General features: G+C 41.3%; 1 protein-coding gene across 3 annotated transcripts in view; it reads right to left on the bottom strand.

Annotated features, from left to right (window-relative positions):
* The window catches only part of CPM (carboxypeptidase M), a 75,573-nt gene that overhangs the window by 4,896 nt on the left and 47,418 nt on the right, over nt 1-23,259 (bottom strand). For 2 of the 3 annotated variants that reach the window (XM_004006476.5, XM_042246938.1), the window contains exons 4-8: nt 19,130-19,302; nt 17,361-17,545; nt 16,506-16,673; nt 11,230-11,382; nt 338-486 (exon numbers count right to left, since the gene is read on the bottom strand). In XM_004006476.5, coding sequence (XP_004006525.1) covers nt 338-486; nt 11,230-11,382; nt 16,506-16,673; nt 17,361-17,545; nt 19,130-19,302 — 828 coding nt within the window. Of the gene's footprint in view, nt 1-337; nt 487-11,229; nt 11,383-16,505; nt 16,674-17,360; nt 17,546-19,129; nt 19,303-19,517; nt 19,718-23,259 lie in introns of all 3 variants that reach the window. The other variant, XM_060412818.1, reaches the window with a different exon arrangement.

Here is a 23,259-nt window from a genome sequence, read left to right as displayed (position 1 = left end):
GAATAGGTGTTAAACTGGTATTTCATGAACCTTGGAAGAACTTTGACTATGTTGGTTGTTTCTATAGGGTTTTTTCAATTTTTTGAAATCATGAGAAATGTGATTTGGCTTCTATTTAAAAAAATTTCCAGTTGGGGAGAAAACATGATTTTGAGTTTGTTTTTACTATTGCCACTTTACCCACTCCCTCTGACAGATGCAAATCTGACACTGACTTTTTATTCTGTCCTGATGTATCTCCTTTTGCATATTCCAGACTTATTTTAGATTCTTTCTAGGTGAGTACGTATTGAGTTCTATAGTATTTTAATAACAGTAACTAGCATTGTATTCTTACCTCTATTACATAGGATCCAGGCAAGAGGAGGAGGTAATACTCTCCAAATTTGTTGGTTCTATAGGGGCAGATATGTTTTCTGTCTTGGACTTCTACAGTTACATTGGATAATGGAGTCTCATTCTGATCAAACACTTGGCCCTTTACACCTGCAAGACAAAAAAAGAATTGTGTTAATACCACATTTTATGGCGTAAGAAAAAAAAATTCTTATAATTGTTTAGAAAAATAAGCCCAATATGTATTAGCTATTCTGAGTTAATAGAGTATTTGAGAAGGGATGGTAAACTTTAAAAAAAATTGAGATATAATAAAAATATATTAGCCTTAGGTATACAACATGGCTAAATATATATATGTACTGTGAAATATTCACCAAAATATGCTCAGTTAACATAGTTACACCTTTTTTGCGTGGTGATAACTTTTATTTTACTTTCTTGGCAAATTTCAAGTATACAATACAGTATTAACTATATTTACCGTGCTGTATACTACCTCCCCAGGACTTATTTAAACATACCACATTTTCTCTATCTATTTATCCATCTGATTAAGTTGCTTCCATTTCTTTTGGATAAATACCCTTAAGTAGAATTACTGGATCATATAGTAGTTCTGTTTCTAGTTTTTCTTAGACGCTCCATACTGTTTCCATAGTGCTGCACCAATTTACATTCCTGTCAATAGTGCAGAAGGGTTCTCTTTTCTCCACATCCCTGCCAACACTTGTTACTTCTTGTCCTTTGACAACAGCCGTTCTACCAGGGGTAAGGTGATATCTCTTATTTGTCTTTAACTTTTGACATATTAATTACAATATGTCTTGATGTGGGTCTCTTTTGGTTTATTTGGAATTCTCCAGGCTTCCTTGATCTGGATGTCTGCTTCCTTCTAGGAAGTTCCAGGTTAGGGAACTTTTCAGCCTTTTTTTCCTCCAAGTAAGTTTTCTGTGTCTGCACCTTCTGGGACTCCTGTAATGTAAATGTTGGCCTGCTTGATGTTGTCCCTTAAGTTCTTTAGGCCGTCTTCACTCTTTTTCATTCTTTTTCTTTTCGCTGCTATGATTGGATGAATTCCATTGTCCTGTCCTTGGATTTACTTTCCTTTCTCCCGTCTCAGCTCGTGTGTTGTTGTACCCCTCCACTGTATTTATTTTTCAGCTCCATGACTTCTGTTTGGTACTTTCTTATATTTTCTTTCTGTTGAAATTATTTTGTTCATGCGTAGTTCTGCTGAACTCAGGGAGCATCTTTATGACCACTGTTTTGAACTCTATCATGTACATCACTTACCTCTATTTCATTAAGCTCTTTTCTGGGGTTTTATCTTGTTGTTTGATTTGGAACGTAGTCCTCTGTGCTGACACTGTGTTGGTTTATATGTATTAGATAAAACAACCATTGCTCCCAGTCTTGAAGGAGTGGGTTCATGTAAGAGATGAATTTACTATTCAACCCTACCCCAGCTCTGGGTTTTGTCTCCAATCTTTGTGATTACCCAAGCTGCTTACTTTAGTCTTAATGATTCCCATAGTTGAGAGTATGCCAAGGCCTGTTAGTGTCTCAAAGGGGAATATTTTGCACAAAGGTTCAGGTGTACTGGAAGCCAAACCCTCAGACAGCAGCTTTGAAGGTATACAAATATATCTCTTTCGGGGAAGGCTGGGAGATGAGTGTTTCTGTCTATTGCTTTTGCACTGAGCCCTGGGGTGACAGCCAGTTAAGAACCATTTCTTTGTTTGATATCATCTCTTTGAACTCGTGAGAATCAGGCCAGGAAAGAATGTGTTCTCTGGGTAGTAGCCACAAAAGCCAAGGGGCTAGAAAGGTATACAAGCTCCTTTCTTGAAGACAAGTTGAGAGTGAAGATGGTGCCCAGTGACATCTAGAGAGGACTGTAGTCAGCCACTAGATGTAAATTTAATTAGAAGCCTGCTCCTTAAGCCACAACTATGAAGATAAACTAATGGTCCTCTTTCTCCGGAAGACTGTTTTTGTTTTCCACTGCTGCCTCTCCCCTTGTGTCCTGGGCACAGCTGGTTAAGAACTCCTTTTCTGTTTGTTACAGTCCCGTGGGATCCATGAACAAAAGCCCTGCTGGTCAAACAGAACCAGGAAATGAAGGGGTGGCAGCTGTAGAAAACAGGGCACCAGACAAGTGCACAGACTCCTTTCCAGGAGACACTGGGATCCTGCAGGGAGGTGCAGGGACAGGGCAGAGATGGCAGCCTCCATCTTCGGAGAGTATTTCAGCTGACCCCTAGATATGCGTTAAATGAAATGACTGCCCCTCAGGCTGAAGCTTTCAGACAGGCAACTAGGCTTCTTTCACAGAAAGGCTGGGCACTTTTCCATCAGCTGCCTTAGCACGAGGTCCTGGGGGATAGCCAGGTAAGTCTGTGTGATTCCTTGAAGAACCGTTTCTCAGTTTGCTATAGCTTTGTGGGTCTCATGTATGCATGCCCTCTCATTTTCAAGGCTATATGTTTCAAGAGTCTCTGGAAGGAACCAGTCCTGCTGACACCTGGACTTTAAGCCCAGCGAGACTGGTATTGAACTTCTGACCTAGAGCTGCACATTTAAGTTCACTGTTATTAGGTGACAAGATGGTGGAGTAGAAGGACAGGCTCACCTCTTATGGAAACACCACTGACCAAAAAAAACCCTGGAATCTACCAAAAGAGATACCCTACCTTCAAAGAAAAGGAAGAAGCCACAGCAAGACAGCAGGTGGGAGGTACAATCCTGATGAAACCAAATCCCATACATGTTGGGTGGGTGACCCATAGGCTTCAAAATAATTATACCACAGAAATTCTATAGGATTGAAAGTTCTGAGCTCCGTATCAGGCTTCCCAGCCTGGGAGTTGGGCAATGGGAAGGAGTCATCCCTAGAGAATCTAGCTTTCAAGGCCAGTGGGGTTTGATAGCAGGAATTCCACAAAACTAGGGGAAACAAAAATTCCATTATTGGCAGGCATGCACAGGGTCTCATACGCACCAGAACCCAGGAAAGAAGCAAAGACCTCATAATCGACTGGGCCAGACTTACCTGCCAGTATTGCAGGGTCTGCCGTGGAGGTGGGGGTGATGGCTGTGGCTCACTGCAGGTACAGGGACACTGAAGTGGTAGTTCTGGGGAGTTTTCATTGGCACGAGCCCTCGGGAAGGCTGCCATTTTCTCACCAAGACTTGTCCCTGCCCAAAAGCCTGTAGGCACCAATGCTGGGAAGCCCAGGTCAAATAATCAAAATGGTAGGAATACAGCCTCACCCATCAGCAGACAGACTGTTTAATGTCTTCTTGAGCACATAGCTGCCCACTAACCACACGCCCTGACACAGCCCTGCCCACCAGAGGGACAAAACTCATATCCACCCACAGTGGGCAAAACTCAGTCCCTCACACCCGGAAGCCTGTACAAGCCTCTTAAACAGCCTCATCTACCAGGAGGCCAACAGCAGAAGCAAGAAGAGCTACAACCCTGCAGCCTGTTGAATGGAAGCTGCAATCACAGAAAGTCAGACAGAGTGGCAGAGAACTGTGTCCCAGATGAGTGAACAAGATAAAATGCCAGGACAAAAACTAATTGAAGGGGAGATAGGCAATCTATCTGAAAAAGAATTCGGAGTAATGATAGAAAAGATATTCCAAGATCTCAGAAAAAGAATGGAGGCATAGATTGAGAAGATACAAGAAATGTTCAACAAAAACCTAGAACTAAAGAACAAAGAGATGAAAAGTTACAATCAATGAAATGAAACAGTACCCTAGAAGGAATCAATGGAGTAACAGGCAGAAGGATGGATGAGTAAGCCAGAAGACAGAATGGGGGAAAGACTGTTGTAAGAGCCAAAGACGGACACTACACAATGATCAAGGAATCAACCTAAGAAGATATGACAACTGTAAATACATAGGCACCCAGCATAGGACCACCTCAATATATAAGGAAAATACCAACAGCCGTAAAAGGAGAGATTGACAGTAATAGTAGGGAACTTTAATACCCCACTTTCATCACTGAACAGATCAGTTAGAGAATCAATAAGGAAACATAGGCCTTAAATGATACATTAGACCAAGCTGTATTCTTGACACCTTGAAATTTTAAGAATACAGTTAATAAAAGGCCATATATATTTTAAGACTCCACTCATTTTAAATCCTATTTTCCCATCTCAGTCTATTTCATTGACAAGTCATGTTATCTTAATGACATAAAATGTAATCAAATGTAAACCTCCACTTTGATTTTTTCCTCTTTTGCATTAAAAAAAATTGGTTCCATTTATACTTATTCCTACTAGAGCTAACCTTTGAGCAATGCAAGTGTTAGGGACATCGACCCTCCACACAGTTGAAAATCCACATACAGCTTTATGGTTGGTGCTCTCAGCGCTGGCAGAGTCCACCAACCATGAATTGGGTATTACTAGAGTAGATATTTAGTGAAAAAATGAAACCAGCCCCCCACCCCACCCCACGCATATAAGTGTATTCATGCAGTTCATACATGTGTTGTTCAAGGGTCATATGTATCCTTTTGGTCTTTAGGTACTACTCAACTGTTAAAATCAGTCATAATTTAGTAACCTGATTCTGCATTTATTCATTGAATTTCAGTGGCATTCATTTTTTGAAGAGAGATTTACATTATGTCCCAAGTCACTTAACATTCCCAAGCCTCAATTCCGTCACCTATAAAATGGGCATCATATGTATATACCTTCCAGGATTGTCATGAAGATCAAATACAAGAGGAGGCTCAACAAATATTAATCCATTTCTTAATCCTTCTCTTTCTTATTTGGATGAGAAAAATGATACAAAGGAATCGAAAGACCACAGCTATGTAAGTCTGAAGTTGAATAGATACACTACATAAATTGCTGGGATCTCAATTCAACTTTGTTCCTCAGGAGCAAGAATATGTGAGGAAAGAAGCTATGCTTAGGTCTTCCTTCCTTAGGCCTCTGAACTAGCTTATAGTCTTCCTACTGCTTGGAAAATCTGTGCATTTATGCAAGATAGCTTGTGGTACTGGCAGTATGTGTGTTGGCATCTTTTGTATTTTTCATCTTCTTCAAAACCAAAAAAAAAAAAAACCCACAAAACACCCAACTCATAGAAAAGTACATCCTTTGACATCTAAGATAATGCTAGAATAAGACTCAGGATGTTTGAAACTATCACAACATTGTTGATTGGCTATACTCCAATATAAAAAGTTTAAAAAGATTCAGGATGCAAGGCAGAAGATACCAAGAAAAAAATTCCATGGTACTTAAAAAAAAAATCAGCAAACAGTAATCAAAACAGCATGGTACTGGCACAAAAACAGACATATGGATCAATGGAACAGAACTGAGAGCCCAGAAATAAACCCACCAACCTGTGGTCAATCTTCAACAAAGGAGACAAAAGAAATACACAATGGAGAAAAGACGGTCTCTTTAACAAGTGGTGTCAGGAAAGCTGGACAGCTGCCTGTAAATTAATGAAGTTAGAACACACACCATACACAAAAATAAACTCAAAATGGCTTAAAGACAAATATAAAACATGACACTATAAAACTCCTAGAAGAGAACATAGGCAAAACATTCTCTGATGTAAATCATAGCAGTTTTCTTAGGTTTCCCAAGGCAGTAGAAATAAAAACAAAAACAAATGGGACCTAATCAAACTACAAGCTTTTGCGCAGCAAGGGAAATCATAAACAAAATGAAAAGACGACTGGGAGAAAATATTTACAAATGATCCAACTGACAAGGGATTAATCTCCAGAATATATAAATAGTGGGGCTTCCCTTGTAGCTCAGTTGGTAAGAAATCTGCCTGAAATGCAGGAGACCTGGGTTCAGTTCCTGGGTCAGGAAGATACCCTGGAGAAGGAAATGGCAACCCACTCCAGTATTCTTGCCTGGAGAATCCCATAGACAGAGGAGCCTGGCAGGCTACAGTCCATGGGGTCACAAGAGTCGGACATGACTTAGTGACTAAACCTCCTATATAAACAGCTCATACAACTCAAAAATATAAGAAAAATCGGCAGAACTAGACAATTCTCCAAAGAAGACATACAGATGGCCAACAGGCATAAAAAGATGCTCAACATTGCTAATTGCTAGAGAAATGCAAATCAAAATTACAATTAGATATCATCTCACCCAATACAGAAAAGGCAATGGTACCCCACTCCAGTACTCTTGCCTGGAAAATCCCATGGGCGGAGGAGCCTGGTAGGCTGCTGTCCATGGAGTCGCTAAGAGTCTGACATGACTGAGCGACTTCACTTTCACTTTTCACTTTCATGCATTGGAGAAGGAAATGGCAACCCACTCCAGTGTTCTTGCCTGGAGAATCCCAGGGACGGGGGAGTCTGGTGGGCTGCCATCTATGGGGTTGCACAGAGTCGGACACGACTGAAGCGACTTAGCAGTAGCACCCTGGTTAGAATGGCCATCATTAAAAAGTCTACAAATAACAAATGCTGGAGAGGGTATGGAGAAAAGGAAACCTGCCTACAGTGTTGGTAGGAATGTAAGTTGGTACAGTCTCTATGGCAAACAGTATGCAGATGCTTCAAAAAATAGTATTGCTATGTAATCCAGCAATCCCACTCCCAGGCATGTATCCAGACAAAACTAAAATTCAAAAAGATACATGTATCCCTATGTTAACAGCACTATTCACAAAGGTCAAGACATGAATGTCCTTTGGCAGATGAATGGATAAAGAAGATGCTGTATATACATACAGACCACAGAGAATAGTCTTGTGGTTGCCAAGGGGGAGGGGGTGGGAGAGAGATGTCCTGGGGGTTGGGGATTAGCAGATGCAAGCTGTCTAAAATGGATAAACAACAAGGTCCTACCGGGAACTATGAATAATACCCTGTGATAAATCAGAAAGGAATATGAAAAATATATAAAACTATATGTTATATATACATATATAATACTGAGTCACTTTGCGGTACAGCAGAAATTAAGACATTGTAAATCAATTATACTTCAGATTTTAAAAAAGTTAGCATTTCCTTCTTGGCTGGAAATGGTTGCTACGCTTTAACAGAACAGATCTGAATTTTTTGACAGTCTATGAACAGTGCTTTTGGATGACCTTAGATACGCACACAGCCCCCCATATCATCTGTGAAACTGAAGAAAGATTTCCAGGGACCTATAGTCTGCCTATCCTCAAGTATGGGGAAACAAAGAGTAATTTGGATTCAGTTGCTAAAGTGTTCATATTCAAATTTGACTTTCATTCAATGTCCTCTAAAGATTAAAAGATTCATTTCTGTATATCCCTTACCCAAACCTAGAGACAGTAGTTCAAGTTGGGAATATCTGAATATCACTGTTACTGAACAAACACAGACCATGCGTAACTACAGAATTTCTGTTAGAGGATAACCCCATACCACCAGCCAAATGTAAGCTACCTTTGGATCTTATATGTCTTTTCAATACTCTGTCCAGGCACCACCAAACTTTTCACTTATAAGTGACTGTTTTACTAAAAGAGATGATTTATTTTGATATGTTAAAATTGAAAATGGGAAAAGGACCAGTAGATCCAAAGATTTGCAGATAATAGTCAGCACTATGACATCAGGGGAACAAAAAGCAAAATTCTAAAAAACGTTCATGTAATAGGCAAAGGAGAATGAAATCTGAGACAAATTTTGTGGCCACACCTGGAAATGAGGGGGAGAAATAAATGCACATCCCTTGGGGATGTATCAAACTCCATGGATGAAAAGCACATTCTGGGTAAGAACTGGCCAGAGCACAGTCTGAGATAGTGGTTTTCGGGGGACTCTCCATTCCCATGCCCCCACCTGATGAGCACAGCACAGGTGTCACTGACTTTGGACCCCATGACAGATGTGTTATCTGTGTCTCTCAGGCTTCTGGCACTCAGCACATACCAGATTCTCTCGGGCCCAGGTTGCTTAGGTTTCTGGGTGCCGTGGGCCATCCCCTAACCTCTGGGTTCAGCTCTGCTCTAAGGAGTTCAGGGGAGAAGACAGCAGCAGATAATGTCATGTCTTGCTCCTCTTTACTTCTCCCCAGAGAGGGAACATTTGGGACATTCCAGGTCCCTAGAATTCAGACTCACCTTAATGTCTGCCTTACCCTCATCTCAACCTGAGCCTGGTTAACCCTCTTAAGCTTGACGACGCAGCAACAAAGAGCCTGAGTTTAGACTGAGGTTGGAGGTGAGATTTAATTGAAAGAATGACCAATCAGAACCTTAGAATAAGCTGGGGTGAGGCAAGGCATATGCTGTCTGTCCCAGCTATCAGTTGACTAAAAACAGTCGAGGCAAGTGACTTGCGAGGTTTCACACAGGCAGATAACAGAACAGCTTAGGCTTTACCCAGGCTCCTGCCCTCTAGACCAGTGGGCCTCAACCCTTTTGTCACCACAGACTGGTTTCATAGAAGACAGTTTTTCTACAGACCAGGGGTGGAGGGATGGTTTTGGTATGAGTCAAGCACATTGCATTTACTGTGCACTTTATTTCCATTATTACTACACCAGCTCCACCTCAGATCATCAGGCACTAGAGAGGCTGGGGGCCCCTGCTCTAGACCAGGTTCTTCCATTAGAGTAAGAGGCCTTTCCTTCCCAGACGAGGACGACTCACCAGAGTCTCTGACCCACCTGGAGATCTCAGATCTTAGCATCATAGCAAGTGGTGAAACTGAACCAATGAATGTGAGGCACCTTGACAAACCTCAATAATTTCCTTAAACCAGAGCAATAACGGTAAAGAAATGGTTGTTTCCGTTATCTGCAAGCATACTCTTTGGCTTCCCACTGGGCACCAATATGGAGAGAAGCGCTCTATCAGGTAACAGTAACCATGCTGTATCAGTATTTTGAAATAGAGTTTCATTATTAAACTAGGGAGGAAAACAAAAGCCCTGTCTTAAACCACAAGGGGGCAGTGCTGATGTATTAATATATATTCACACATATGGTTTAAGTGAACTGTGCACGTCTGATTATAGGGACACGCAGAGAGATGAATATTCTTTATAAAATCTAGTTAATTGGACTTGTAAATGCTTTAAATTAATAACAATAACACTTAGGCCATAATTTGTATGTTTTCTAACAGTTTACAAAGCTCCTGCACTGACAATATCATTTCAGCATTATATTTCAGAGCCCACCTTAACTCAGTGCCCAGTAGTACCCTAACCTTTCCAACTAGTCTGAAATTCATAGAGTGTATTTTGTGTTCCGTTGCATTCCCAGTTTTACTCTTCTAAAGGAGGAATTTTTAGAGTTTACACTAAAAGATTGGTATAGGTAGAAGCCACAGCCAAAGTAGAAATGTGCCTTGTGAAGAAAGTCAAAAGGAGAAACACCAGAACAGAGTCTGGTGACATAATGAAAAAGGAAAAAGACCCAATAATAAGCTCAATAAAAATTATTAAGATGCTGGTTAAAGTACACTAAGATGCTGGTAATACTACATTTTGTAATAACCCCCATCAACCTACTCCATTAATGTCTCAGCCAGTTAGACGCAGTCCTGCCAACTAAAAAATAATATTTCTGGGAACTTCCTGGGTGGTCCAGTGTCTAAGACTCTGTGCTCCCAATGCAGGGGGCCTAGATCCCACATGCGCACAAGAGTTCGCATGCCACAACTAAAGATCCTGCGTGCCACAACTAAGACCTGGTGCAGCCAAATAAATAAAAATAAATATTTTAAAAATACATAATCTTTCTGTACTTGTGTTTTGGGATGGCAAGAGGTTGGGGGTCAAGTATGAAAGGGGGAAGGAATATCCATATTCGGGATGTATGGCCAAGAGAAGCTTCTAATTGTCCCTGCACTCAGCCCTGTACCCTTCAACTACACCATCTCTTTGCAGCAGGTGGGAAACTTTGGTGTGAAGCATGCAGAAAATCCAGAAATTCTGCAATTATGCAATAGGTCCATGATGAAAACTTCTTCAATACACACACACACCACTTGGCTTCATAACCACTACTCCAGTTCTTGACGCCTTGCTTCCCCCAACTGTTCTGAATGGAGAAGAATAACATGGGCAATGCAGAAGAGCCTTCCACACCCTGCCCAAGGTTCTACCATCACCACAAGCGATGTTCTATTCTTATGCAATGGTTTTCAAAGAGTAGTCCCTGGACCTGCAGCATCCGCATCACCAGGGAAGATGTCAGTCATTCCAGACCCACTAAATCAGAAACTCTGAGGATGGGCCTGGCAATCCATGTTTTAACAAACCCTCCTGGTGAGTCAGTTGCACATGTCTGAGAATGACTGCTCTTGTCACACACCGTCCGCTCATCTGTCATAAAGGTCAGACAGGCATCAAAAAAAACAGGCTGCAAAGACTCCCAGTGCCTGGTCATTTGGCACAGTTGAGAGGTGGGAGGGGTTGAAGCTAATGGTGCTAAGTCACCACCCAGTTCTAGAAAAAAATGTAAAATGGCATGTCCAACATTCTCTGGGTCTGTGGTAGTGAATGGCAAATGACAAGCAAACTTGTCTTCTTTCTAAATGGGCGATGATGTAACAGAGTTACAGCCTGTTTTATTGATCTTTTGCCAGATTTCCAGGTCATTCAACATGTAAAACTAGAAGTACCCTGGATTTTACACCCCCATATTAAAGTAACACACACCATGCTCTCTCTTATATGAGCTGATGGGTGCTGCATTTTTCATATGCTGCAGATGCTCATGCAGAGAGAATTCTGAACTGTTAGTTTTGGTGCTAAAAATGAGGCTGGACCCAGAAAACAGAAATACGGGCTTGCATTTTCTCAACCCAAAGGTTTTGCCAGATGCTATATTTTATGTTAATAGGAATTAATAATAAAATCTTACAAACCTATGTGCACCTGTTTTATATATTCAATCAGCGAATCTTTGTTATCCTTCCAGAAGCTTGGAAGCTTCTCCTTGCGAGGGTATTTACAGCATGACAGCTCCAACGTAATTTCAAAACACTGGGCCCAGATGTAGTTATAATCTTGCATTCCACCTAAACACAAACATATTTAAGTCTTTTAAAAAGTATGAAGTTGGAGTGAAGTCAAGTATCACATATCTTGGAGACAGGTGAATTAGACAGTTGCAATGACAGGACATGTAAACAGGAAAAGATGAATTTGACATATTGGCATGTACAATTGCAGCTTGACATTTTATTATCCAGACATGACCAAGCAATCCTAAATACTCCCATATGGGTAACTGAATCAGAGCTGACTGATGTTCATCTATGCATCCAGATTAACTGAGGAGTAAGGGAAGGGTCCTTTTTAAAAATCACAACTACAAAATTCTTCATATTACATTTCTTTCCTAAATTACATTTTAAACAGAGAGAAACTAGAGTGATATTTCTTTTAAAATATTTCTACAAGCCTTTCATAAACACATTTATTCTGTAAAAATAAGTATATGCTAGCGTGTGAGATGAGTACAATTGTGTGGTAGTCTGAACATTCTTTGGCATTGCCTTTCTTTGGGATTGGGATGAAAACTGACCTTTTCCGGTCCTGTGGCCACTGCTGAGTTTTCCAAATTTGCTGGCATATTGAGTGCAGCACTTTCACAGCATCGTCTTTTAGGATTTGAAATAGCTCAGCTGGAATTCCATCACCTCCACTAGCTTTGTTCGTATAAGGCTTCCTAAGGCCCACTTAACTTCGCATTCCAGGATGTCTGGCTCTAGGTGAGTGATCACACCATCGTGATTATCTGGGTCGTAAAGATCTTTTTTGTATACTTCTTCTGTGTATTCTTGCCACCTCTTCTGTTAGGTCCAAACCATTTCTGTCCTTTATTGTGCTCATCTTTGCATGAAATATTCCCTTAGTATCTCTAATTTTCTTGAAGAGATCTCTAGTTTTTCCCATTCTATTGTTTTCCTCTCTTTGCTCTGAATGCTGAGGAAGGGTTTCTTATCTCTTTGGAACTCTGCATTCAAATGGGTATATCTTTCCTTTTCTCCTCTGCCTTTCACTTCTCTTTCTCAGCTATTTGTAAGGCCTCCTCAGACAACCATTTTGCCTTTTTGCATTTCTTTTTCTTGGGGATGGTCTTGATTCCTACCTCCTATACAATGTTATGAACCTCTTTCCATAGTTCTTCAGGCACTCTATCAGATCTAATCCTGTGAGTCTATTTGTCACTTTCACTGTATAATGTAAGGGATTTGATTTAGGTCATATCTGAATGGTCTAGTGGTTTTCTCTACTTTCTTCAATTTAACTCTGAATTTGGCAATAAGGAATTCATGACTGCACAACTGCACTCATCTCACAGGCTAGCAAAGTAATGTTTAAAATTCTCTAAGCCAGGCTTCAACAGTATGTGAACTGTGAACTTTCAGATGTTCAAGCTGGATTTAGAAAAGGCAGAGGAACCAACATCTGGTGGATCATTGAAAAAGCAAGGGAGTTCCAGAAAAATATCTACTTTTGCTTTACTGACTACGCCAAAGCCTTTGACTATATGGATCCCAGCAAATTGTGGAAAATTCTGAAGGAGATAGGAATACCAGACCACCTGACCCGCCTCCTGAGAAGTCTGTATGCAGGTCAAGAAGTAACAGTTAAATTGGACATGGAACAGCAAACTTGTTCCAAATTGGGGAAGGAGTATGTCAAGGCTATATATTGTCACCCTGCTTATTTAACTTATATGCCGAGTACATCATGCAAAATGCCAGGCTGCATGAAGCACAAGCTGGAATCAAGGTTGCTGGAAGAAATATCAATAACCTTGGATACACAGATGACACCACCCTTTGGGCAGAAAGCAAAGAAGAACTAAATAGCCTATTGATGAAAGTGAAAAGAGGAGAGTGAATAAGTTGGCTTAAAATTCAACATTCAGAAAACTAAGATCATAACATCTGGTCCCATCACATCATGGCAAATAGAAAGGGAAACAATGGAAACAGTGAGAGGCTTTATTTTTGGGGGCTCCCAAATCCCTACGGATGGTGACTGCAGCCATGAAATTAAAAGACGCTTGTTCCTTGAAAGAAAAGCCATGCCCAACCTAGACAGCATATTAAAAAGCAGAGACATTACTTTGCCCACAAAGGCCTGTCTAGTCAAAGCTATGGTTTTTCCAGTAGTGATGTATGAATGTGAGAGTTGGACCATAAAGAAAGCTGAGCACCAAAGAATTGATGCTTTTGAACTGTGGTGTTGGAGAAGACTCTTGAGAGTCCCTTGAACTGCAAGATCAAACCAGTCAATTCTAAAGGAAATCAGTCCTGAATATTCATTGAAAGGACTGATGCTGAAACTCTAATACTTTGGCCACCTGATGCGAAGAACTGACTCATTTGAAAAGACCTCGATGCTGGGAAAGATTGAAAGTAGGAGGAGAAGGGGACAACAGAAGATGAGGTGGTTGGATGGCATCACTGACTTGATGGACATGAGTTTGAGCAAGCTCCAGGAGTTGGTGATGGACAGGGAAGCCTGGTGTGCTGCAGTCCACGGGGTCACAAAGAGACATGACTGAGCGACTGAAGTACATGAATTTGGAGGAATAATAGCCAATGTTTACTTAGTGTTTGCTGTTGCTAGGTACTGTTTGAAGAACTTCGCTGTCAGCTCTAACCCTCACAGTAATTATCACCCATATTTTACAGGTGAGAAACTTGATTACAAATGGTAGGTCATGTACCCAGGGATTCTTGCCAGTGAATGGCTGAAACCAGAGCACATGCCACCTTCCTAGACGCCCTGTGCTCTTATCCATCATACCACACTACGTCTGTGGATGAGAGACATGGTGCCATGTGGATTCTTGGGGAGCAGGGGAAGACCCAGGCCCCTGCTGCTTCTGGGATTACCACTGTCCATGCTCACTTTCTAGTTCTTACCTCTCAACACCCTATTTTCAAATGGTTATACTCATATTTTATATTTTTTAAGATGCAAAACTTCTATTTTAAAATCTCTGAATTGGGAAGCATCTTAAATCTGATGGCTGAAAAGCATCATTGTGTTATTAGTTCAGCTGGAAACTTTTTTCTTTATTGGTGGGACATATTTTACAATCACTGGCATCTTAGATTTGACGAAGTATGGTATCTTTGGATGAATTAGTCTCTGCCAGATTTTAATTAGTTATACTTGATATTTGCCTAGTGAAATAAGTTTTTTCAAGTCCATCAGAGTATTTGGGAAGTCATGAAGTAAATATTTATGCTCGGAAAATGGTCAAAATATTACATAACTATTAAGTAATACTTATGTAGGTCCCTGGAGAAGGAAATGGCAACTTACTCCAGTATTCTCTCCTGGAGAATCCCATGGACAGAGGAGCCTGCAGTCCATAGGGTTGCAAAGAGTCGGACACTTTGAAGCAACTTAGCTCGCACGCACATAGGTCCCAGTTTTAGCCAGGGAGAATTACTCTTTTCTTCCTTTTCCTTTACTTGCAAGTTTTGTATTTCTAAGCTTATTTTCACCAAGAAATAGAAGAGGAAAAAAAGGAAGAAAGAAATGAAACAAAACAAAAGCCTTTGACTGGATGACTGTCTCAGGTAGAAAGAACGTAAATGGCAAAACAGGTGTGGAAAGCACACCGGATAGAGAACGCCAGCTGCGGAGAGTGTGGGCTGCTCTGGATAAGCCAGACAGGCCTGGCCAACAAAGGCACACTTGGGAACTACTCACAGCAGCAAAACCAGGTTCCTAGTCAATCTCCCACGCATCTGGATCTGTCTTGGGAAGTCACATAGCACACTGAAGGACAGAGCTGGCCCTGGGCAGGAGGGTCTTTTCCCCCTGTGTGGAGTGGTCAGCGGAGACTAGGCTGCCCGTCTCTCAGACATGGGAGAGAAGTTTGGGGCACTGTGGCATCTGGCTGGGCCTGCCGCCTTCCAGTCATGGTCTAGGCTTATTTACGTTGCCTGGAAAGCTGGCAGAAACCTGCCCAGATATAAAAGTCCCAGCTTGTGCAAGATTACCTGCCTGTGCATCTACGCTGACAAGTGAGGAAGTGGCCCGAGTGTGGAAATGCAGGCTGCGCCTGCTGCTGCCCGGACCTGCTGAGCAGTCTGAAAGGGGGCACTTTTCACCGAGGTGGTGGAAACCTGTTCCCTGCCCACTGTCTCCCCTCTCACCCTTCCGTCCTCCATCCCTCCTATTCTCTCGAGTTTCCAGAATAGGACTATGACACCCTTGGGCTTCTGCTGATATTCTTCCTTCTGACAAGAACATCCCCTCTGCCATGTTCCCTATATGGCAAACTCCTCACTTCCTCCCTCGCCTGGCTATCCTGTTCCAAGGGAGCAAGACTAGAGGGCTCTTCTGTTCAGTCTGCAAAGTGGCTTGAAAAATCAGGAGACTTCCTGGAAACATCCATCTTGCTTCACAACCTGGAAGATCTGGCAGTACTGCCCCCTACTGCTGCACGGCAGTGACTACCTGGATGTAAGTAGCAACACCCCGCTCCCCTGGTGGCTCAGATGGTAAAGAACCTGCCTGCCATTGCAGGAGACTTAAGAGAAGCGGGTTTGATCCCTGGGTCACGAAGATCCCCTGGAGAAGGAAATGGCAACCCACTCCAGTGTTCTTGCCAGGATAATTCCATGGATAGAGGAGCCTGGTGGGCTACAGTCCATGGGTTGCAAAGAGTTGGACACGACTGGGTGACTAACACACAAGCAGCAACTGTCCCCACTGGGTGAGACATAAGAATGACATTTCTCCAAGGCCTTCACTACTTCCTGCTGTGATTTGGCTTTCCACCCCTGTGGTACACTGTGCCTTTTCTAAATCTCTGTTCTTATTCATATGATACTGCCATCATAATTAATTTAAATGTTGCTCTTCTCTGTTAAACTTGGGCTTAATATCTGTGTTCTGTTCGTCTTTCTTGGCACAGTTCCCAGCTCCACAGTGACTGCTAAACAAGCGTCTGAACTCAGGCAACTTTGGCAGTAGGGAACATGTCTGAGCATATCTCAAACGGTCGTCCCCCTCCTGGCTCTGTGCTATTAGCTGACAGAGACATGACTAAAGGTACTGCACTGTGCCTGACTAACTTCTCCAACTACTGGGGTCAACAAAGGCCAGCTGGCACCTCTAGGTAAAGACAACTAGAGTAGCAGAATGAAGAGAAACTCACCTTTCAGTGGATACCAGGAGTATCCATTTACAATTCCATTAGAAAACCCTGTTTTAATTCTACATGAATTCCTTTTCATGTCAGGATTCCTTGAAGCATAGGTATTTGCAAGATACTGAAAAACATCATCATCAGGGGTTAAGCTCCGAGAGTATAATGTTCCAGTGGCTGTACATGGAAGACAGACCAAGACCTTTTAGTTGATGTGGAGGAAGTATACAGTACATTAGCCCCTGCATCATCAAATTCCACACAAAGGCTCTCATTTCCTAGAGAGATCCTCTACCCACTTCCAGGAATGTCTCTCTACTCTTATTCCCAGTTTCTGATGGACATAACAAAAGGGATATCGCACAAAATAACCATGTACATGTCCAAGCTCCTCCTCAATTAGCTTAAAACTTAAATACTTTCTTAGTCATTCTTGTTGATTCCAGGAGATCAGTAAACTTTCCTTAGGTACTGTAGGGATTAAATGAAGCCACTAGAATATTTTAGCTCCTTGGTACATACCTTATCCTACAGTTTTAAGGGGAGTCAGGAATTATTATTCATGGGATTAGTTTTTTTTTTTTTCAGTCATGTTGTCTCTTGTGTGCTAATATAAATTACAGTTTTACTATTTCACTGATGAATGTCAAGTAATCCCATTTTTGGTTGTCAGTTCAGACACCTTGCCCATCTACTGTTTATGAATTGTAGGAAGGATAGCTCAGAGTTGAGAGAATGAGGCTTTTTCCAACCCTGCCAGAAAAATTAAGTAGGGAGAGAAAGAGTGTGTCCCCGTTCAGAGGTGGAAAGTTTGCAGTCTCACTCTGGATTTAGAGAGCAAGAGCAGGGCCCCTGTGTGCTTACCTGGAACACCATTATCAAATGGGTAACTGGCCACCAGGGCACCACCATGGAGGTTTGCAGAGAGGACAAAGGTCTCTGTAGTCAGCCACGTCATGACTGCCACGGTCTCAGGCTGCCTCGTTACATTATTAAGCTCAAAAGCATCAGGGAAATTTCTATTCAGGTCATAGAGGTTACTATTATCCCTTTAAAAGAAAGAAGTTTTAAGGGTTTACTATTGGTTTATGAGGGAGCAAATTCCTGTAGAGTGTAGACCTTTGCTCTGGGCTCCAGCTGTTTTTCCAGATATGAATACGGAGATGGTGGATGGTTGCCTTGTCAGCCTCCAACGAATTGCACTTGGTATTCACGCACTGTGTTGTTGCCTCCAGTGTGACTTGTTCTTGCCAGTGGGACAGGAGTGATTCGGATGTAAGCAGAGGTTGGATAAGTGCTTTGTGTTTTGGGGCTTTTGCTCTGGGAACACTCCCATTTGGAACCCTGAGACCTCACTGCTAGCTACATCAAGGGGCCACATGAAGGAATGAGGGACCCAGGTGAGATCCAGAACCGAAACTCAAGACCCAGGGTCCCGGACAGACCCCCGCTGAGGTCCCAGTCATCGTGGCATGGAGATGGACCCTGCTCTGCCCTGCCCAAATTCCCAACTTACAGAAAAGGTGGCTGTTTCCTCAATTTTGGGGCAGTTTGTTCCATAGCAATTGTTATCAGAATTAATAGGAACATGCTATTTTATACAAATATATTTCTGAAAAGTGGATTGGGTTTGTTGCCATAGTTGTTTAGTCACTAAGTCCCGTCAGACTCTGCGACCCTATGGACTGTAGCCGGCCAGGCTTCTCTATCCATGGGATTTCCCAGGCAAGAGTATTGGAGTGGGTGGCCATTTCCTTCTCCAGGGAATCTTCCTGACACAGGGACCAAACTTGTGTCTCTGGCTTGGCAGATGGATTCTTTACCACTGAGCCACCTGGGAAGACTTGGCCATGTTTAAATATGCTAAAAAAAACTTATCAGTGGAAGGGAATCCAGTGGTGATTTATCTTTGGTAAAAACAAAATTTTAATTGCACAAGTATCAGTGTTTATCAGACATTTGAGAAATTCCAAACTCCCTGAGGCCATTTAAAATACAATAAACTTTAAATCAGAAATACTACAAGACTCACTCTTCTTTATGTTAGTTATTGGGCTAGCTGAATAAATCAGCCTGCCTATCGAGGGGTCAGGTTCTATACTAGGCCCTGGGATTTCCTAGTGATGAACACTATAGGCAGGGCTCCTGCCCTCGGGTAGACATTAAAGGAGAAACGAGACATTAAAATTGTGCTGTGAGGGTAAAGGGCCAGGTGATATAACTGAGGACCTAACATCCGATAGGCTGGGGAAGGAGGCTTTGAGGAAATGCTGTTGAAACAGGCCAGGGTGGGGCCAATGGGGGCTGAGAATGCCAGAGGTGAGAAGGAAGCCTGTAGTTATAGTTTCAGGGGTGAAGAGGGATCTAAGTGGCTGCAGCAGGGTGACAAGTGGGAAAAGCAATAAAGCCGGAGCAGTGGAGGGTGGGCAGGCACAGGAGTAAACCAGCCTTATTCAGGATTTCTCTTCTCACAGTTAAAGCCATGGGTGGCCCTGAAGAGTTTCCAGCACGGCAGTGACATGGCGCCGGCTATGAGATGTTTCATTAATTCCTCTTGACAGGGCCAAGGTGTCCAGTCTGATGGGGGCCTTTTGTGGTTTTGTTATCTTTTGCATAGACGGGCCCGTTCTTACCTGCCGTCATTGTAAAAACAGTCAGGCTTTACAACAGCTTCGAATCCATCTGGGTTCATTGAGGGCATGATGTGTATCCGGGTACTATTGATTAGATTTGTGATTTCAGGGTCTCTTCCATCTCTGGTTACAAGATATTCAATTAAATGGAGCAGCAGTTCCCGCCCTACAGCCTGTAGGTGTTAAAACAGAGAAGAGGCTACTTGAGGAAAACAAGGGAAACAGTCCCCAAGGAACAAATTCCCCAACAAGAAGCACTACAGATGATACTTAAAACCAAAACCAGTTGTCAGACCACCGTTTCTTCAGGTACATGGCAATCCATCACTAGTATGCTGCAAAACCTTTTTAATATTTAAAAAATTTTTTTAAGTATCTAATAATTTACTTTTAAAAAATGAACTGGAGTGGAGTAAAGGTTATTTCTTATTATCTTGTTTTCAATTTGCTTGTCTTCCAACTGCTTCCTGGAGTGACGGAGAGAGGCAGAGCTAGAGATCAGGCGTGGGAGCTGAGCATCTTCACGAGCACATGGGACACACGGGAGAGCTGTGGTGCGTGTCTAGGTGGATGGTACATGGAGAACCCCTGCAGCAGACACGCAGATTTGAACACAGAAAAATCCAAATCGGTAATACTCATAATTTAAACAGGTTTCTGATTTCCAGATTCCCCTATTTCCAAGCTCTTCTATTTTCAAATTCCCCTCTTGCACACTTGTGTAATTTTTGCCATACCTCTGTACTTCTGATTTCTAGTCCCATGTTTCGTTGGCACATCATCCTCACAACTTTTTGCCATATCTCCATATTATCTATACTATTATTTAGTTTTCATTTTCTATAAATTGGCTTGCTTTTTACTTACATTAAAAATGATAAACTTTGTATAATTAGCATTTTGCTAGATTTCATGTTTTTAATTATACAGTAAAATAAAAGCATGACTATGAAAATAAACATGGTCATGTGTTTTAGGGGAAAAAAAAGGAATTCACATTTTCAGCCTTATTCTGTAAAGATCTGATTCAGTTCAGTTCAGTCGCTCAGTCCGACTCTTTGTGACCCCATGAATCGCAGCACACCAGGCCTCCCTGTTTATCACCAACTCCAGGAGTTCACTCAGACTCACGTCCAATGAGTCAGTGATGCCATCCAGCCATCTCATCCTCTGTCATCCCCTTCTCCTCCTGCCCCCAATCCCTCCCAGCATCACAGTCTTTTCCAATGAGTCAACTCTTCGCATGAGGTGGCCAAAGTACTGGAGTTTCAGCTTTCGAATCATTCCTTCCAAAGAAATCCCAGGGCTGATCTCCTTCAGAAAGATCTGATTAGCCTACATTAATTTTCCCCTGTAAACCTGATCTCAAAGATTCTGCTTCTAAGTAAGGAATATCTACCTCTTGCATGTGATCAGATGTTGCTGAGGGGTTAGGATATGGGAAATCAGTGCAGCAGGTGTTAAATAAGGATGGTGCTGCCAGTGCGTTAATGAAGGCCACGGGCAACAAAAGAATCTTCAGTTATGACTCCATTGTAGCAATTCATGGCTGTGACAAAGAAGGAACAATGCTGCACTCTATATCCCTTGCTGGCAAGCAAAGAGATCACATCTTATGAATCTGGTATCCTAATGGACACAGAATAATTGAAAATGGAACTAAGAAAAATTTAAATATGTGAATTATATATTTATACATAGCCATAAAATTTAGAGTGGAAATAAATTCCATTCTGACTTCAATTTGTTTTTTCTCCCACTCATGTCTGTCTTCTTCCACTACTGTGATTTTTGTTTTTATAGTCCAAATTGTAGGTTGAAAAAGGTCCTTACAAACTAATAACTAAAAAAGTCAAGTGAGTCACACACTGGGTTTCCAATTCGGTGTTTTGGAAGCTCAAGCACATTTGCAAGCTCCTTACTGCCTTCCCTAAAACCAGAGGAGGAGGGGATGGTAATTTTAAGTTGTGAAAGGCTCTACAAGTGGATGTGTGGTTGGTTGGAAGGGGGGCTTTCCTGGCAAGGGGAAGGGAAGATAAAAGGGTCAAGGAAAGGGAGGAGGAAGTGAGATTTCTAAATGCTGGTTCGAGACTGCAGGATGCTGCCCTTAGAGGGATGTACCAGGAAAAACCTGAGGCCCATCTGAGTCCCAGGTCAAGCATGAAGTGAGCCATATTGGAGTGCCCACGTGATTCTAAAAGTAAATTTCCTCTTAACTATCTGAATCATACATTCTCAAGCATGCTTGAACTCAAGACAGGAATTGGCAATGAAATTCATCCACCCACAAGCAAATGAAAACAAAGAGTAAGAAGCTGTGATTAAGCTATACAACTAAATTAAGCAACTGTGGTGCTGTGAGTATAGGATAGAAGGTAAAAGTTAAGGTTTATAGTTAACAGCAAGGGTGAGGGCTAGGGGACGAGGGGGAGATGAGTTTTCAAAGTGCTAATTTTTTCACTTTTCATAGCAATGGGTCATAGGATATTATCCAAAGTTTAAAATATATATATATTTATATAAAATCATTATAATTTCAGTTTTTCCTAATTTTTTGAATTCAGAAGAATCTTATTAATAAGATAATTAATTTCTTATTTTGAGAAATTAACAAGTTCAGTCATTTTCACTTTCATTTTCATCAACTTCAGTTCTGTTAAGCTCAAGTAAAGTTATTAAATCTCATACTTCTTAAAGATAATACATATGACATTTTATTTCCTTTTGATTCCTCTCATTCTATTACTACAGAAATAAAGAGATACATAGAATAGCATCTGGCAAGTAATAATGATGGCTATTTCTGAGTGACAGTATCTTGAATAGTTGTTACACTTATTTTTCTATTTCTTTTAAATGAAAGAAAACCTATGTTCTTTTTGAAAAACAAAATCGTGATTCTTTCAAGGACACAAATGTGTGACCAAGGTATCTTCTGTTTGCCTCCAAATTCCAAAACAAACCACAAATTCTTAACTGCATAGGGTGAAATAAAAATCTTGAAGGTATGATAAAGAACTGATTAAGAGTCAGATAATCTTAAAACTTGTGAGGTAAACTGATACAATTTCGGAGAGAGTTAAACAAAGTCCTTTTGTTTTCTTGGACCATATTTTCTTGTCTCTGTAAAAGCAAATTTATGTCACATATTATTCAAATTAATTCTTTTCAACCTTAATATAAATGTCTCAAATACTCATTCATGTTTTATGTATAGGCCTCCCTTCATTTAAAATTAAGTCTTTGAACATGAGACCTTAGAGAGACTAAATTTTTTTTTTAATGTGGTCAAAAGTGTTTCCATGGACTTATCCAGCCTTTCATTTAGCTTTCGCTTCCTTTTGGGAGAGTGTGGAGAATCCCTAATGAAGAGCCTGAAAGGCTGGGTAAGCATACCGGCTTCTGGAGTGTTTCTCTGATAATTCATCTGGTCATTAAGAGGGCAATACCCCAGGATGGACCTACAGATTGTCATAGTGAGTGAAGTAAGTCAGACTGAGAAAGAGGAATATTGTATAATATTGTTTATAAAAGGAATCTTTAAAAACATGATACAATTATTTACAAAACAGAAACAGACCCACAGAGAACGAATTTATGGCTAGCAGGGAGGAATGTGGTGGAGAGTGGGGAAGGATAGTTACGGAGTTTGGGATTAACATACACACAGCACTCTATGTAAAACAGATAACCAACAAGGACCCATCGTATAGCACAGGGAACTGCTCAATACTATGTAACAACCTAAATGGGAAAAGGCTTTGAAAAAATACAAGTATAAGTAAATCACTTTGCTGTACACCTGAAAGTAACACATTATTAATCAATTATACTCCAAGGTAAAATTAAAAGTTTTTAGAAAAAGATGGCAGGAACTCAGAAGGCAGAAAATAAATCTCTATCAGTTTTACTTCAATTCAGTCAAGTTGGAACTTGCTAGATAGGTGAAAATGAGTGTTCCAGCACTTATAAGAACAATTGCAAAAAAACGTTGAAGCAACAGTCCACAACTGGGTAGTGTATTGTGTAAGACTGAGTGTTGAGGTCCACAAACTCCTAGAAGATCCATGCACCTTGAGGACAGCATTCAAAGCTAGTGTGCCAGAATAGCAAGGAATCCACCCAAAGAA

The sequence above is a fragment of the Ovis aries genome, chromosome 3, assembly GCF_016772045.2.
Source record: "Ovis aries strain OAR_USU_Benz2616 breed Rambouillet chromosome 3, ARS-UI_Ramb_v3.0, whole genome shotgun sequence".
Taxonomy (NCBI): Eukaryota; Metazoa; Chordata; class Mammalia; order Artiodactyla; family Bovidae; genus Ovis; species Ovis aries.
This window is presented reverse-complemented; position numbering and strand designations above follow the sequence as displayed.